This window comes from Oculina patagonica, unplaced genomic scaffold (genome assembly GCF_052425735.1).
Source record: "Oculina patagonica isolate OP01 unplaced genomic scaffold, crgOcupat unplaced63, whole genome shotgun sequence".
Lineage (NCBI taxonomy): Eukaryota > Metazoa > Cnidaria > Anthozoa > Scleractinia > Oculinidae > Oculina > Oculina patagonica.
Window position 1 is genome coordinate 9,151 of NW_027558504.1, and position 15,860 is coordinate 25,010.

A 15,860-nucleotide genomic window follows, 5' to 3' on the forward strand; every position below is an offset into this window, starting at 1 on the left:
AACCGAATTACAAATAGTAAGCGCCGTATCTTTTGGGTTTTTTGCTGATTTTGGAAAAAACCTTACCATTATTCAATGGTCATTCCAACCGGTTTCTTCCGACAAATGGTAAGTACCCATGGACCGAGAGGGAAAAAAGAACGATCTATAAATTACTCGGCGATGTGTTTTCCTAGCCACTGTATCACCTATCAGTAGTTAAAAATTATATTCAGTTTATACGAGCCATGTTACGTGATGAGACCTCTTACGTATTAAAACACAGTTTGCGCCGCCAATCCGAGTATCATTACCTGCATTGAAAAATTGTATTTCTTATAGATGGTAATAAAACTAGTGTCTTGATTTTTAAGATTTACACTGAGATAGATCATCTATTGGCTTAGCTTTAGCCCTATCCACGAAATTTAATTTTTAATATGCGTCGTAAGTGGTTAAAACTAAAAAGTAATGTTCTATGCAAACTCGATTTGCATTGGTAATTAATAAAAAATTGCAGCTCAAGTGAACCCGCCAGTGCAGGCGCCGGCTCAACAACCGGGTGAAATTCAACCAGCCGCTGGGGCTCAACCGGTGTTACAAGCGAATGAGGTACGGTTTTATTTTGTTCTGGTTTGAACGTTACGCTTTTTGGACTCTTCAAGTCCTTGGTTGGTTGGCTGATATTTGTGTTGATAATGCCTGTGAGGTTTGTCTGCGCGGCTTGGTTTTTTGCTATTTTTTAACTTAATGCCTGTGAGGCTCGCTGACGTGGCGAAATGTTTATAGTATATTGCCTGTGTGGCTTGCCTGTGCGGTGAATTTGTTTATCTTTTATTGCGGCGAAATGTTGTTCTAATATTGCCTGTGTGGCTTGCCTGTGCGGCGAAATGTTGGTCTAATATTGCCTGTGCGGTGTTATGTTTATCTGATATTGCCTGTGCGGCGAAATGTTGTTTTTTATATTGCCTGTGTGGCTTGCCTGTGCGGCGAAATGTCTATCTAATATTGCCTGTGCGGCGAAATGTTTATCTAATAATGCCTGTGTGGCGAAATGTTGTTTTTTATATTGCCTGTGTGGTTTGCCTGTGCGGTGATATGTTTATCTAATATTGCCTGTGCGGCGAAATGTTGGTCTAATATTGCCTGTGCGGTGTTATGTTTATCTGATATTGCCTGTGCGGCGAAATGTTGCTTTTTATATTGCCTGTGTGGCTTGCCTGTGCGGTGAAATGTCTATCTAATATTGCCTGTGCGGCGAAATGTCTATCTGATATTGCCTGTGCGGCGAAATGTTTATCCAATAATGCCTGTGCGGCGAAATGTTGGTCTAATATTGCCTGTGCGGTGTTATGTTTATCTGATATTGCCTGTGCGGCGAAATGTTGCTTTTTATATTGCCTGTGTGGCTTGCCTGTGCGGTGAAATGTCTATCTAATATTGCCTGTGCGGCGAAATGTCTATCTGATATTGCCTGTGCGGCGAAATGTTTATCTAATAATGCCTGTGCGGTGAAATGTTGTTCTAATATTGCCTGTGCGGCGATATGTTTCTCTTATATTGCCTGTGTGGCGAAAATGTTGGTTTAATATTGCCGGTGAGGCTTGCCTGCGCGGTAAATGTTTGTTTAATATTGCCTGTGTGGCTTCCCTGTGCGTTGAAATGTTTATTTAATATTGCCGATGCGGCGAAATATTGTTCTAATATTGCCTGTGTGGTTTTTCTTTTGCGGTGAAATGTTTGTCTAATATTGCCTGTGCGGTAAATTTGTTCTGGTATTGATTGTGTAGCGGAAGATTCTTTTGTTCTGTTAATACTTGTGAGGTTTTTTTAATGTGTCTGAGAGGCTCGTTGGTGTGGTGAATTATGCTTTTGTGTTGATATTGAATTTAAATTGACTGTGTGGTTTGCTCCGCCTCGTGATGTTGATGTTATCTCTGAATTCTTCATGCGTGAAAATGTTTTTCCTGTAAATGCCTTAGGCCACTCGGCGTGTTAAATTTTTTGTTTTGGCGGGTGCTCGTGAGATTTGTTGGCGTGGTAAAAAGTGAAGGGAAACAAATAGAAACAGAAAATGGCACTTATAATTTTAAAGTTTATCTGTGAAAGTCTGTTTTTGTTCTATTTGATGCTTGTATGGTGTAATTATGTGAAGGAACGTATTTGGCCTTCTTTAATTCTAATGCTAATGTTTTAATAATAACAATAACAATAATAATAATAATAATAATAATAATAATAATGTTTTTTCTATGGTTATAATGGTTTAATGATGTTTATTTGCCCGTGTTGCTCTGAATGTACAACATATGGAAGGGAAACGTTTGGAGAATAAGATTGTTAATAAACGTATCCTCTTGACTTTATTATGCAGGAAGAGGATGACATGTTACGCGTTATGCGGAGGCTGGAGACTTTAGAGAACTCCCAGAAGGCTTCGGTTGAGTCAGCTTTAGAGGAACTGCAAAGTTTCATTAAGATGCCCATGTTCAGCAAGGAGAAGGCCTTGGATTACCTTATCAATTTGAAGATTGTGGCGAAAGAGTCGAAACATCCCAAGTCGGGGTTCTTCAACGCGGTATTGCAGGCTATGAAGGATAAAATTAGGGTCCCGGACTCTCAATTCCAGCAGTATCTTCAAGTCCTATTGGGCGACAAAGATCATGAAAAGGTTCTCGATTCGATTTCTAAAGTTGATAAGGCTATGCGAGTGGCAGCTCCTAGACCCTTCGCGCCTAGGGGTCGTGGGCGTGGTGGTCGAGCCTCGGTTAGATGTTTCGCTTGTAACCAAATTGGTCACTATCAGAGGTATTGCCCCTATCGGCAGACCGGGAATCTGGCAAAGAGAGGTCGTTTTTCTAGTTGATTGCAGAAGCATCCGAAATTGCAAGACGAGTTGTGAACATACCAGGATGGTCTAATGAATATTGTATTTTCGGGATTACATAAATAAATATCCATGTCTGTCATGTTTGTTGTCACAGTATTTTGCTTTATTTCGTTGTCCCGTTTTCTTTCTTTGGCTGTATTTCAAATAGCTCTTGATCAGGGTGAGTGACTCCTGCTGGTTTACCGTTTATCTCGGTAGCCACCAGACGTTCTGCTCTCAGACGTGTTGAAGTCGCTCTCTCCTGGTCAGGAACCCCGTTTCTCATATAGATTTCTTTGCTTTTATATTTATCTGGTTTCGGTTGGTTTAAGGTAAATCCTTATTTAAACCCGTCTTTTTACCTAGATGGTGGGTCGTAAGAGAAAATCCGTGGTCTCCAATGAAGGGATTCTGGAACAAGCAAGTCACTGGGTAGAGTTTCGGAATCAGGTTGAGGGAATCAAGCCGAGAATCAATTCGAATTGGGTGGATATAAACGGGGTTCCTGACCAGGAGGGAGTGACGGAGGTAGTACATTGGAAGGACGTGCTCTCGGGCGTGGCTCCTGAGTTAGAAGCATTTAAATTGAGAGATCCCGATCATTTTTCGGTTGGTGGCTTACATCAAAACGTTGGGGCGTGGGATAATGTTCTCGAGGGCCATCCCCTAGCTGATCGTATTGGCGGGTGGATTCGTGACAAAGTGGACATTCTCCAATTTGCTCGACCTTTCTCTGGCGTCTTTAAGCGAGCCAGGTATTCCTCAGATTTGCCGCCACAGAAACGGTTTCCAAACCATGAGTCGTGCAGGAAGTTCTCGGATTTTATATCGCGAGAGATTATTAACCGTGTTTCTTCAGGGGCGTTCAGAGTATGGGGAGAGGTTGGTGTGGATGACCCCCCTTACCTGGTGCTTCCTTTAACGGTAGAACCGTCCAAACCAAGACTTTGCATCGACGCCAGATTTCTGAATCTTTGGATGAGAGATATACCCTTCTCTCTGCATAAATTGGCGGACGTACCCAGATTTATATACAGGGGCTCGTTTATGACCAAGTGCGACGACAAATCTGGCTACGACCACGTGCTCCTTTCCGAGAACTCCCAGACCTATTTTGGTTTTAGCTTTGGGGGTTTATGGCTGGTCTGTACGACTTTGCCGTTTGGATGGAAGATTTCGCCCTATATTTATCACACTATTGGTCTTGCTGCTTCGGGCTTCCTGAGAGCTAAAGGGATCCCTTGCTCTTTATATATCGATGACCGTTTAAATGGCGAACTTTTGACTTCCAGTGGTCCTTGGTCGCAGCTCCCCCTTAACAGATCAAGGGAATATCGTCTACTTGCAGCAAGGGCAGCTTTGTTTGTTGTTCTCTCGATTTTGGTAGAGCTCGGCTATACCATTGGCATAAAGAAGTCCGTTTTAACTCCGACTACAGCACTCGAGTACCTGGGTCTTGTTGTCGATTCTGAAAAATTGTCCTTTCTGATACCTGTTCGCAAGATCGAGTCTTTCGCTGCTTTGAGGGAGGACATTCTTGCTTGTAAGTCTTGGGTGGCTCTCAAGACCTTGCAACGCTTCCAGGGGAAGTGTATTTCTTTCTCGTTAGCTGTGCCAATGGCAAAGCTGTTTATTAGAGAAATGAGTGCCGCCATTGCGAGAGCTCCTGCTAATGGCCAGGTATCCTTGAACGAATTCCTTAAGGAGGAGTTGTCCTATTGGCGTTTCTTGGATAATTGGAAACAATATCTCCCTTGGAAAGAAGAAAAACATTACACCGTTTCTCTCTCTACCGACGCGTCTGGTCATGGTTGGGCTTGTGTTTTACATCTTCCATCCGGCGATCAGAGCTTTAGAGATTATTGGAACCCAGACCAGAGAGAGCTTTTTATATCATCTAAGGAAATGCTGGCTTTGGTTTATGCTATCAAGGCGCTCCCACAAGAAATTCGTAACGCTAGACTTGACGCCTATGCAAACTCGATTTGCATTGGTAATTAATACCCTGGGGATTATGCAAATGAGACTATAAAAGGGGATACATGTGCTCCACCCCATCACTCTACTCGAGGCCGCGAAAGTGGAGAGTTTGGCTACCCACCCTCCCCCCCTAATCGAGTAAGTCGGGTTGACCCCCTCAGCTCCTATCCTCGCCTGGTCTTGGGCTTGTCCCAGGCCAGAGCGATTCTCCATATCTTATTACCATGTCATTAATAACAATACCCAGGGTAGAATATTACACTATTTTATTGAAGCTGAATACATCAGCTGGATAGGTGTTATAAAGGTTGGTACTCATATAATCGCCCCGATCGTTGAGATCGCCGCTGTCGCTTCAAAGAGTGGTCTTACGATCGGGGCGATTATATGAGAACATTATACAGACGATCGTTAATACCTGCAGCGATTGGGGCGATCGTGATCGCTGGATCGTCCGTGTTCTATCAGGGCGATTGGTCGCAGACCGGGGCTATCGTGAACGATTTTATGAGAACTACTTTCACGCAGGGAGACGATCCAATCTGTTCCTTGACATGGTGCATCAATATTATCCAGAACTCAACACGGCCTCACAACTGCATGGCCGCCAAAACAGTAGCCTGTTCCAGGCTCTCGGTAGTTGAAGGAGAAAGCGAAAACGCGGGCGGGCGAGGAAAAAACGAGCCTTCGTTCCGCCTCATTTTTTCCTTGCTCACCCGCGTTATTCGCTCTCCCATAACTACCGAGAGCCTGGAACAGGCTACCAGAACAGTAGAGTTTAACCAGGCCTTGTTCATGGAAGAAGTCCAAAAATGCGAATGTCTATACAAAATCTTTTCGAAGGACTATAAAAGTAAGTATGTTAGGTTAAACAGTTGGAAAGCTACAGGAGAAATGGTACGTTCCAAACTCTTCTCGTTTTTTTAAATATTCGCAAATCCAAAATCTACGTTTCCGTCTAGCTTCTCTTTCCCTTCTTCGCCGTAAAACGGCAATAATAAGAAGATAGTCTTTCATCGAAGGCCGCCATTGTGTTGAATCTGGCGCCAAAATGATTGTTGCCGGGCCTAGGCCTTGACCGCGCACTTTGTTCAAACCAAACGATCGAAGCGATTATATGAGAACCCCCTCATCGCCCCCAAACGCTTGGATCGCCTTCGATCGTCTCGGCGGTTGCAAACGATCGAGGCTATCGAAACGATCGAGGCGATTATACTTAGAACCAACCTTAAGTAACCGCATAGCATAATGGTGAAAGCTAATTAGGCTTAACTGTGATAAGATACTCTGCAGAAGGTCGATCTGTTTTCCGGACAATGCTTATTTTCCATTGAGTCAGTCCATGGCTGTTCTGATTTACTTGTTGCACGATTTTCGCGAGTTCAAAACCCGCAAAAATAAAGTTATTGAGGTTTATAATCCATCAAATTTTGCATTCTGCTGAAATTTGCTAAAGTAAAATAGCTCGAAATAGCATTTCAAGCACGTGGAAGAAATCAAACTATCTCCTATTAGCATAAGCCACTAACCAACTATTGAAAAGCTCAGAATCTGCTGTCGATCTACTCTCGGAGCGGGTGCTGGATTGTGGCCGTAAAGGTATTTAACTAATCAGTAACTCAATTTTAGCAATATTCTATGTTTACTAGATTAGCAACTAGGTTACGGTATGCCAAAACAATTAGCCTGCTCGCTCTCGGCTTCTATCGGCTGATAGTTGGTCCAGTCTAGTTGATCTGTAATTTCAGGGATCACTATAGATGCCGGCAATCGTACTTCGTAGCGTGAAATATGTTTTCCAACTTGAGACTGATTACGCCGTCGTTAAATTAAGCAGTCTGTAAACTAAAAATTACTGATAAAATCACATACTAATAACTTATAATTTTGAATTCGACTTAGGGGCTCCAGGGTGCGTGCTCAGGAGCTTGGGTGATCACAAGATAAACTACAATTCATGCCAATCTAACATGGAAAAAATAAAATGTTTTCCAAACACCATGGTTCGTCGCTTATAAAGCGGCCACGCTCGATCAAGCGCCTCATAGAATATAATAATATAATAAAAGATGCCTTTAAAAACGCTTTGAAAGAAAATGATGTACTCAGCTAAAAATTTCGGCCAAAAAAAACACGGTCCCCACACTAAGTTGTCCAGGCAGGTAATTTGCATCTTGGAAGGTACTGACGTAGAAGATTAATAAGAATGAGAATGGAAATAACTGAATGATTGCTTTTTTTCCCTCCAGTACAACTGCCAAGACAGACAATTTGCTAAAAACGAACCTAATATTAAAAGATGAGATTGAAAACTGATTTCGATTCCCGGGAAAATCATTTTCGGTTACCTTGATATTTCGACGAAGCTGACCTTCAGATGAATGCTGTAAAGTTCCGAAAGTAGCCACTTTCCGAAAGAGCGATAAAATTTAACGGTTGTTAGCAAATGCCGTAATAAAGACCTTCGATAGTAGCAACCTCTAACGCAACTTTTTATGAGGACCAATGGAAAATGACAGATACAACAAACCATATCAAAATGATATGATATTTATTGTAGATGACCCTTATTTCAGAGGTAATCCATTTCTTTGTTTTGATGTAATATGAATTCTTTCCAACAAGATTTATTCATTTCATACTCAATTTATTGAAAATGGATCGACCCACCCATGAAATGTTTTAGCTACCCGGAAGCAGCGATCCCCTGAACGTTGCGATCCTCCGAAAGAAGGTCGTTACTTTCGGAACATGACGGCAACTTGAAGTTTAGACGTAAAATACAGATATTGACGAATTCGACACAGCAAGCCAGGTCAGGTAAACGCGCGATATTTCATAAGAGAAAGAGCTCTCAGTCAAAGTAGATAATATAAATCCCTTTTGTTAAGCGTCCCACTCGCGCCCCCTCTCCCTCTTTAACATGCAAAGTAATTGCTTAATCTAGGGACTAGCGCTTTGAATCTTGACCTCGTTCAATAGCTTTTCTGCAAATTGTTTCTTTTGAATTTTTACTAGGGCATCTGCGAGGCGTCCCACTGTAGCTTTGCTAGCATCCTTCTGCCTCCATTTGATGAGAAGCCTTGAGCCTCTTTCGACGACGCTGTTCTTGTAATCGGCTTCAATGATGTCACATGTTACTGCGTCAATACCAAGCTGCGGAGCCAGCTGCCTCCAACAAGTTGCCACTTCCTCGTATATGCTAACAAGCAGGGATTCAGTACAAACTTGATTTCTTTTTTCGGCAATCAATTCTTCGTCTAAAAACAAGAAAGCGTTAAAATATACAAAAGCGGAATTTATTTAATATATTATTTTGCTAAAAATTTAGATATTTCAGTTGGCACATTATTGGCGCGCTACCTAGTTACGCGAGCTATTTCATGCAGTACTCCCCCCGAGAACTTTTATGTTAAAAAAAAACTTTGAAACTCCCGGAAATGAAAAACTTAATAGCATTATTTGCATACAGACTATGAATCATTGAGCTACTCTCAATCTTCTTTACATCTCATAGTTTCTGTCGGTTGATAACTGCCCCATATCAAAGTCTAAAACTTCTTTTAAGGTCGACATACAGCGGAAACCGAGAGGGAGTGGATTGCCAAGCTGAAATCTTGCGCCAGTGCTCTGTCCCGCAATTTTTCCCCCTCGCTTTTTTAACGCTTCTTTCAAGGTAATCTCAGGCTAGTATTCGCATAAGAATATTACTGCTGCCAACTGTCAGCCCTCGAAAGTTCCTCAACGAAAAAGGCTATTGTTTAGAGGGTCAATCTTAACTACAGAACCATGCAGGGCCGTTGCTAAGGGATTGCTGAAGACGGTATTTTGTAATGTAAAGTATATGAAAGAATAACCATATAGTATGAACTGCGGATCAGTTACAAAGTAAAGAAACGATCCTCTCAGTAATTTTGCAATTAATTAAATAAATAGCAAGGAAACAAGCCGGAAAAAATTCTGCCTTCGACGAGATTTGAACCCGTGTCCTCCGCGATACCGGTCAGCGATGCTCTACCAACTGAGCCACATATTGGGAGCAAAGTCAATTGCATTGTAAGGTCATATTTTTTGCGGTATTTTGTGGTAAGCGATTTTGGAGCGTTTTGTAATACTCAATGGTGAAATTTTATTAGGGGAAACAACTGGTCTGAATAAATTACTATTGACCATGCGTAACAAGTGCCAGTCCCAAATCGCGCGTTAGAATTTAAAGTCCCTGAAACTCGGAGGAAAAGAGGTTGAGTTCCGATTTTTTTACGAATCTGAGATAACATCCATGGACCATGGATAGCCGTCTTCATAACCTGACGTAAGCAGTTACTGTTTGAGAACTCTTCAATGGAACACTGATAGTTAAGATTGACCCTCCCCTTAAGTAGTCGCCGTCCGCGGACGACTCCTGGGAATTCACAAGCTGAGGATGTAAAGCTTAAGGTCTGATCCTTCTTGTGGGCATGAATAGTGCCGGAAGTGAATTGATATCACGTCAGTATAAATACAATCAAACCTCCCGCGACCGAGCACTTTTGGAACTAGAAGACTGAATATTTAAATGTTCATAACAAAAGAATGCGTTTTGAACAAGAATCGCTATACTTACCCGTTAGTAATAAGTCAGTGCAATCTAGGGGAGAAAATCAGAAAAAAATAGGTTGAGTATCGCAAGGGAGAGCTAAGAATTGATTTTCTTAAATTGTCTTTTGTACACAAACAAGCGAATATTAACGTTAAAAGCCGACGTTTCGGCGTCATCGTGACACCATTCTCAAGGCAAAGTGAATAAATAATGCAATATCAGTTTCTATAGTCTCTACGAATTAACCTTATAACAAAGGATTACAAATTCTTCAAGTGAGGCACCTCCACGAACGCGTTGATGGACACAAACAAAAATCGTCGTCAATTTGTAAACATTACCTTAGCGAACATAATTCGATCGTACCACCTTGTCTTTCAGAACAATTTCACGTGCTTACCAAATGTACTACTATAAAAAGCATCTCCTTGATTGCCTAATCAAGGAGATGCTTTTTATAAGAAAACTTAAACCATCACTAAACGTGCAAACGGACTCGATTCGCGCAAAGGTGTTCACTTGAAGAATTTGTGATCCTTTGTTATTATGTTAATTCGTAGAGACTATAGAAACTGATATCGCATTATTTATTCACTTTGCCTTGAGAATGGTGTCACGATGACTTCGCTTGTTTATGCTTTAAGAAATCGTTATTGATCATGTCTTTTGTACGTTTGTGTTAAGTCCCCGGCCGGGACATACTGCAACACTGTGGTCAGAAGGAATAAGAGGACTACACAAAACCTGTTAATCCGGTCTTGTCGAGTACAAATACCGTGAAATATTTGCACTCGTTTCGTAATCACCAATATTGCACGTTGTGTTGAACAATGACGTAATGGTGAATCGTTAAGTTCAGTCGGAGGAACAGTTGATGGCGACATCACTTCTCCGAGAAGTGACTGAGTCCGCGGTTTTCGCCCCAGAAGTTGCTAAGCAACATGACGTATTTAAACACGCGACGGCTCTCGGAGTACTCGTGAGCGCTGGCGCTAGTTTTTGATTGGATGAAATAATTCGGAAATTCGTCGAGTGCTTCAACGAAAATTTGCTAAAACTGGAACTTATTCCCTCGACTGAAGTTCCGAATTCTATTAAAGATTGTAACCTGTGACTAACCTTGATTTGCATTACTTTTCCATTCTTCGTACTTTTTTTGCAGTGGTTTCTTCACTTTTTCGTGGACTTCTTCTTTCTTCACTTTGCTAGTCTGGCCATCGGTGCGAATTTGAACGTCATCCCATTCACCCGGCTTTACATTGTAGAAGTCTTTCAATGCTTTGACATTAGGGCCTTTGGTACTGTTGCCGTCTTTTTCTTTCCACATTTTGCTGTAATACACTTTGTCTTCGCTGAACTTCCAGTCTCGCGCAACCTCTATCTCGATTACGTACAATCCAGTGGGATTTCCTTGGCTTTTAACAGGAACAAAGTGTCTTTTAATGCAGTCCTGTTCTGCTGTGCTTAATGACTTTCCGGCATCGTTGGTTATATGGTCATTAAGGACGGCTTGGAAGGCATTGACAATTTCATCCTTCATACCTTCAATCTCTAGACCGAGAATTTCCCCATCTTGATCTTTTACTCCAAAATAGATTACGCCTTTTCTGTCAGCATTTAAACAGCCACAAATAAAGTTTTTTGCTTTATCCATCATTTTCCATGTTAACATGGAATGTTTGAGAACCACAACGGGTGGTGCACCACTGAAAGATTTGAACTCCACTACTCTATTTTCTGTAGCTTTTAACTTAGATCCTTTTTCGTAGAAGAAGTCCCCTACTTCGGTTCCAAAAGGCCTTGGAGTGCCTAGGGAAAAGGTATTGTGACATAATCACCTTCAAATGAATAGCAGTCTTTTTTAATAGCTTTTTTTAATGTTAACGCGAGTCTCTGTTTGTATTCCGATTAACAGGATGGACCGTCTACGTCCAAAAATAGATAAAATGGTGGGGGGCAGTTAGGCGTTTCGGTAAGGCCCATGTGGAGGAAAGTTTGTTACGTGCATGAATCCGTGCATGATCGTTTCGACTAAGAACGTGCTGTTGGCATTTAGAAGGCTTTTTTAAAATGCTCAATAACGATAACAGAATGCAATGCTTAAAATATGTACTGTAAACCCTGTTGTAACAGTAGCTGTTCTATATGTTCCAGCGAAGTTTATTCAAATGATTATCTCACCGATATCAGCTGTATTTCCATGATACTTCTGAAACCATACCTTTGCAAAAGGCTGTAGTCTCTGTGAGAACAAAAATCAAATGGTTGTGAATACATAAGCACAGTTCGTTAATGATCCGAGAAATTGAGATGAGAATTACATCGCCAAAATGTCAGTAAGTAGAGATCAGTTTACTACCCTCGCAGTGACTTTGAAGAGCTACGGGAAGCTGTAGTGAGCATCTTTGGAATCTTGTTTTGAATAATGTACTGTGGTAATGTGGAAATTGTCTAATCAGCCTAGCCTAGAATTTTGGCAAAGCACCATGCAATCAAATTCAGCAGTTTTGTTGAAGCGAGCAAAGTCATCAGTACACTTGAAATGGTTACCTGACACGCTCACTAAAAATCTTTAATAAAGCTTGTACTGAGGGTAAAGAGTAGGTTAAGCTATCGAAAACTGAAACTTGAAAAAACTGAAAACTGTCGATGAATCTTACCTCAACAAAAAGTGTCACAAGAAATTCATTTAATTCTTCTTCTGACTGCAAGCTCGAAAGGATTTCATCCTACAACATGGAAAAATGAATTCAGGTAGATCTATTACATCATTTTTGTTGTTGCCTCTTTGGGGTTGATTTTAAAGTAATTGTGTTTTTGATAAGATTATCCAAAAATCTTAGTAGACCTCCTTCCACATCAGACGATTCTCGAATAGTACCATTGTTAACTTCTAACCCAGATTCTTCATCACAGTCCTTCTTTTCAATGAAATTAAACAATCCACTACGTCTATTTACTCGCAGATAGATTTATCCCAGGAAAGTACCGTATTTGCTCTATTAAACGCAGGGGCGTTCATTAAGAATTGGACTCGTCGCTATTTGGGGCCCGTAGCGTTTGGTCCGGCCAGAAAATACGGTAAAGCATGTTTACAAGTTTCTTTTCACAATTTTAATCCAGGGCATGTAATCTGTTTCGTGAATGTTTTTTAAAAGCAATAGAAGTCATCTTCCCGCGCAGATCTTTTTTCCTCGTGATTACGGCTAAAAGTATCGGGATGTAATTTTTTCAGTATTGCACATCAAGTTTTGTTTGATCTTGGGTAAAAATGTTTTACAAGATTTTCTCCTGATTGATCGATGAGTACGTGGAATACCCCTAAATAGTGAAAATACGATTTCAGTGTCTTGTTACTATTTCAATCTAAGTAAAAAGGAACAAAGAACGTACATTCAAACCTTGCTCTTTGAAGAATGGACAAAGAGATTGAAGATTAACTTCTGTCAGGGCAGTACATGCTTTGAAATAATCTGTCTCAAGAGCTGCGGACAGAAGATAAAGAAACACTTTATTGGGGTGGTTTGAAACAATGATTAGTAGATGTTACAGAACCATATTGTAATTGTAAACTTCCGATATGTGCCAGATTTAAATTGGCCGTAGGCCGAGAAAAATATTAGATTTTGTTTGTAAGGCAATTATCTTCGTTGTAAATTGCATTGTCAACAGTTTTGCCATGACATTCAACATCAAACGAGTTCTAGAAAATAACCCAGCAATTCCTTCTGAGCCTTAACCCTAGAAAGAAAAGCGGGGAGGTCACGAGGAAGAAAAATTCTTTGACTTTGGAGGGATTTTAACCCCCGACCCCTGGATCAGATCACCGTTGCTCTACCGACTGAGATACGAGGCCAGACGGGAGCAGGTGGTGGGTAATTAAGGTGGCAACTCATGGCAAGGTGGATGTTAATGGTACAATATATTGCAAATGCAAAGTTGTGCCATGCAGCACTGATATTAAAAGCTGGAAAGTAGAGTTTGAGCACGTTCAAAGTTGATGAGAACGCATGAGAGTCGATTAAAGTGGATGAGAGTTCCATGCCAAACGAGAGCGATAGTTTGAACTCTCATCAACTCTCATCCTCGTTTGGCTCGGGCTTAAATCAGCAGACAACAGAATGAAAAAAATTACGACGCACTGCTACAGAGTAACTACAGCTGAGTTGATTCACATAAGCCTGAAAGTTGTTGTGTGGCTGGCGTGACTGCTTTACTAACGTTTTTTTGTCACCTAATGACTTTTAAACAAAAAAGCGGTTAGACTTTAGCCACCCGGTTATAAGCTATATTAGCTACTTCAAGCGTCTTTGCTAATGCATATGTTAGGAAGAGTTTTTAGGGCTGAAGCTGGACGTCCACACTTTCTAGACGAGTTTAGTATGAAAATGCTTTTAAAGAATCATTAAAATGTTCTTATTCTTTTAATTTTAAGAGTAAAGTGGTACTGCAATAAATAGAATACAGAATACCAGGGTTGTAAAGGTTGCCAGTTTTATTACGTTTCACGCGTGTTTGCAGTTAAGCTCTTTAAATCCGCTGAACGCTTTATAACAATCACTTACCTATTTCTGTGCCAGAACCTCCTTCGGCCTAAAAATAAGAAGTAAATCATGTTATTTCCTTTGATCAAATTGTCAAATCGAATTAATGCCACTTAGCATGACGAACGTGACCGCTTTTTGGTTACGCTATGGCTTGTGATTATCCCGGCGTATCCAATCGAACAAAATCGAACCCAATCGAACACCAATCGTTCGATTGGGTTCGGTAATCGAACAAAATCTAACATCTATTTTGCTGCGAGTACGATTTTCGAACCAATCGAACACAATCAAACTCAATCCGATTCGATTTTGTTCGGAATCCGTCTCTTTATAAGTGAATAACGCAGGACTAATCTGGGGGACGGTGGACTGCACAAAATGTCCGCAATTAGTAAACAAACAGGAGTTCGGTAATCGAACGTTTGACTAAGTACGATTGTCGACTGCACGGTAATCGAACGTTCGATTTTGTTCGATTGAAGAAAATTTTATTGTGAGTTCGATTATGTTAGCTTATGTTCGATTACCGAACGTTCAATTGGATACGCCGGGGATTATATGCATGCTTTCTTGTCAAGAAAGGAGCGAAAAGAAAAGCTTGAGAGTGAGAAGGTAGTGGGGGATCGAAGGAGCTGAAAATGGCTTGTCACCATGTGTCACGCTATTTGTCACACCAAGAACGCAAAAGTAATAACAGTTATCGCAATGGTTATTGGTGATTTCATCGTGATTAGGCGACATTGACTTAAACTTTACGAATTATAAAAAGAACTCCACTGAACATTACAGTAGCAAATGTCCCGGAGGAAATTTTTAAAGTCGGGGAGTGTGTGACGTTATGTACTTGACGTAATCAAAATCACGCAATGTGATACGAGAGGACCTGGGAACGAGGTTGCGACCTCGTGCGAATTTTGTAGTTTTCGGTCGATCTATTCAGAGTGTTTGTGATCGCTTATTTCTCCCACAAGACAGCCAAATAAAGTACATTAATGGATTGACTTGTTGTTCTTCTACCTGGCAACATTTGGCGACCCCGCCAGGACCGATTTGCTGCGTTTGTTTTGTGTGGAGATTGATGTTTTGCGTTTGTTTAAAGCGTACGCGTGTGAAGGAATGGGCTATCGCATAAAATTTTTGCTCCCGACCTGTTGAGGAACAGTGGAATTCTTTGGGGGTAAGGGCAAAAATCCGTGGAATTCCTTAGGGGTAAGACAAAAATATAAGGGATTTCTTCAGGGGAAATGGGTGAAAAGTTATGGAATTCTTTGGAGTAAGAGCGTGTTTCTAGGGCTTTCCACAAGTTGCTCGGCAACTTTTTGGCAACTTTTCATGATTCGAGCAACTTTTTCCCCTTCGAGCAACTTTTTTCCTCTCGAGCAACTTGTTGAATTTTGAGCAATTTCCAGACCGAAGATCTCCGAACATTATCCGAGGGTTGTTCAAAAACAATACGAACGTTTCCCGAAGACTTTCGAGGACCATCTGAAGACATTTCAACTTTCGGCTGCAAAACTCTACAGCAAAAATGACGTCATTGATATCTTCACTATATTTCTCAGTTAAAGAAATCCTTGTTATTTAACAAATTTTCCCCTTAATATGTTATTTAGATACTTCTTTTGTTGTAAAACTTCATAAAACTGCTTAGAAATCTAACTCTCAAAGGGAAATTAGCATATATTTAGAGAAATTCTCTTGATTAGAAGCAGCGTTCTGGATTTTTTGGAGCAACTTTCGAGCAACTTTTATTATCAGAAGCAACTTTTTGGATTTTTGGAGCAACTTTTGAGCAACTTTTTGAGAAATTACGGGCAACTTTTTTGGAAATCTCGAGCAACTTGTGGAAAGCCCTACGTGTTTCTAATGGAATTCGTAAGGGTTTAGCACATTTTCAAAGAATTTT

At 40.9% G+C, this 15,860-nt stretch overlaps 1 protein-coding gene across 1 annotated transcript; it reads right to left on the reverse strand.

Annotated features, from left to right (window-relative positions):
* Nucleotides 1-7,410: 7,410 nt before the first annotated feature.
* Nucleotides 7,411-14,000, reverse strand: LOC144641039 (uncharacterized; the record flags this gene model as incomplete). Its single annotated transcript, XM_078500098.1, has 7 exons — nucleotides 7,411-8,088; nucleotides 9,432-9,455; nucleotides 10,527-11,216; nucleotides 11,589-11,649; nucleotides 12,068-12,136; nucleotides 12,801-12,892; nucleotides 13,973-14,000. Coding segments are annotated over 7 exons (1,281 nt in total), but the record flags the coding sequence as incomplete, so codon positions are not given.
* Between the last annotated feature and the right edge of the window lie 1,860 nt (nucleotides 14,001-15,860).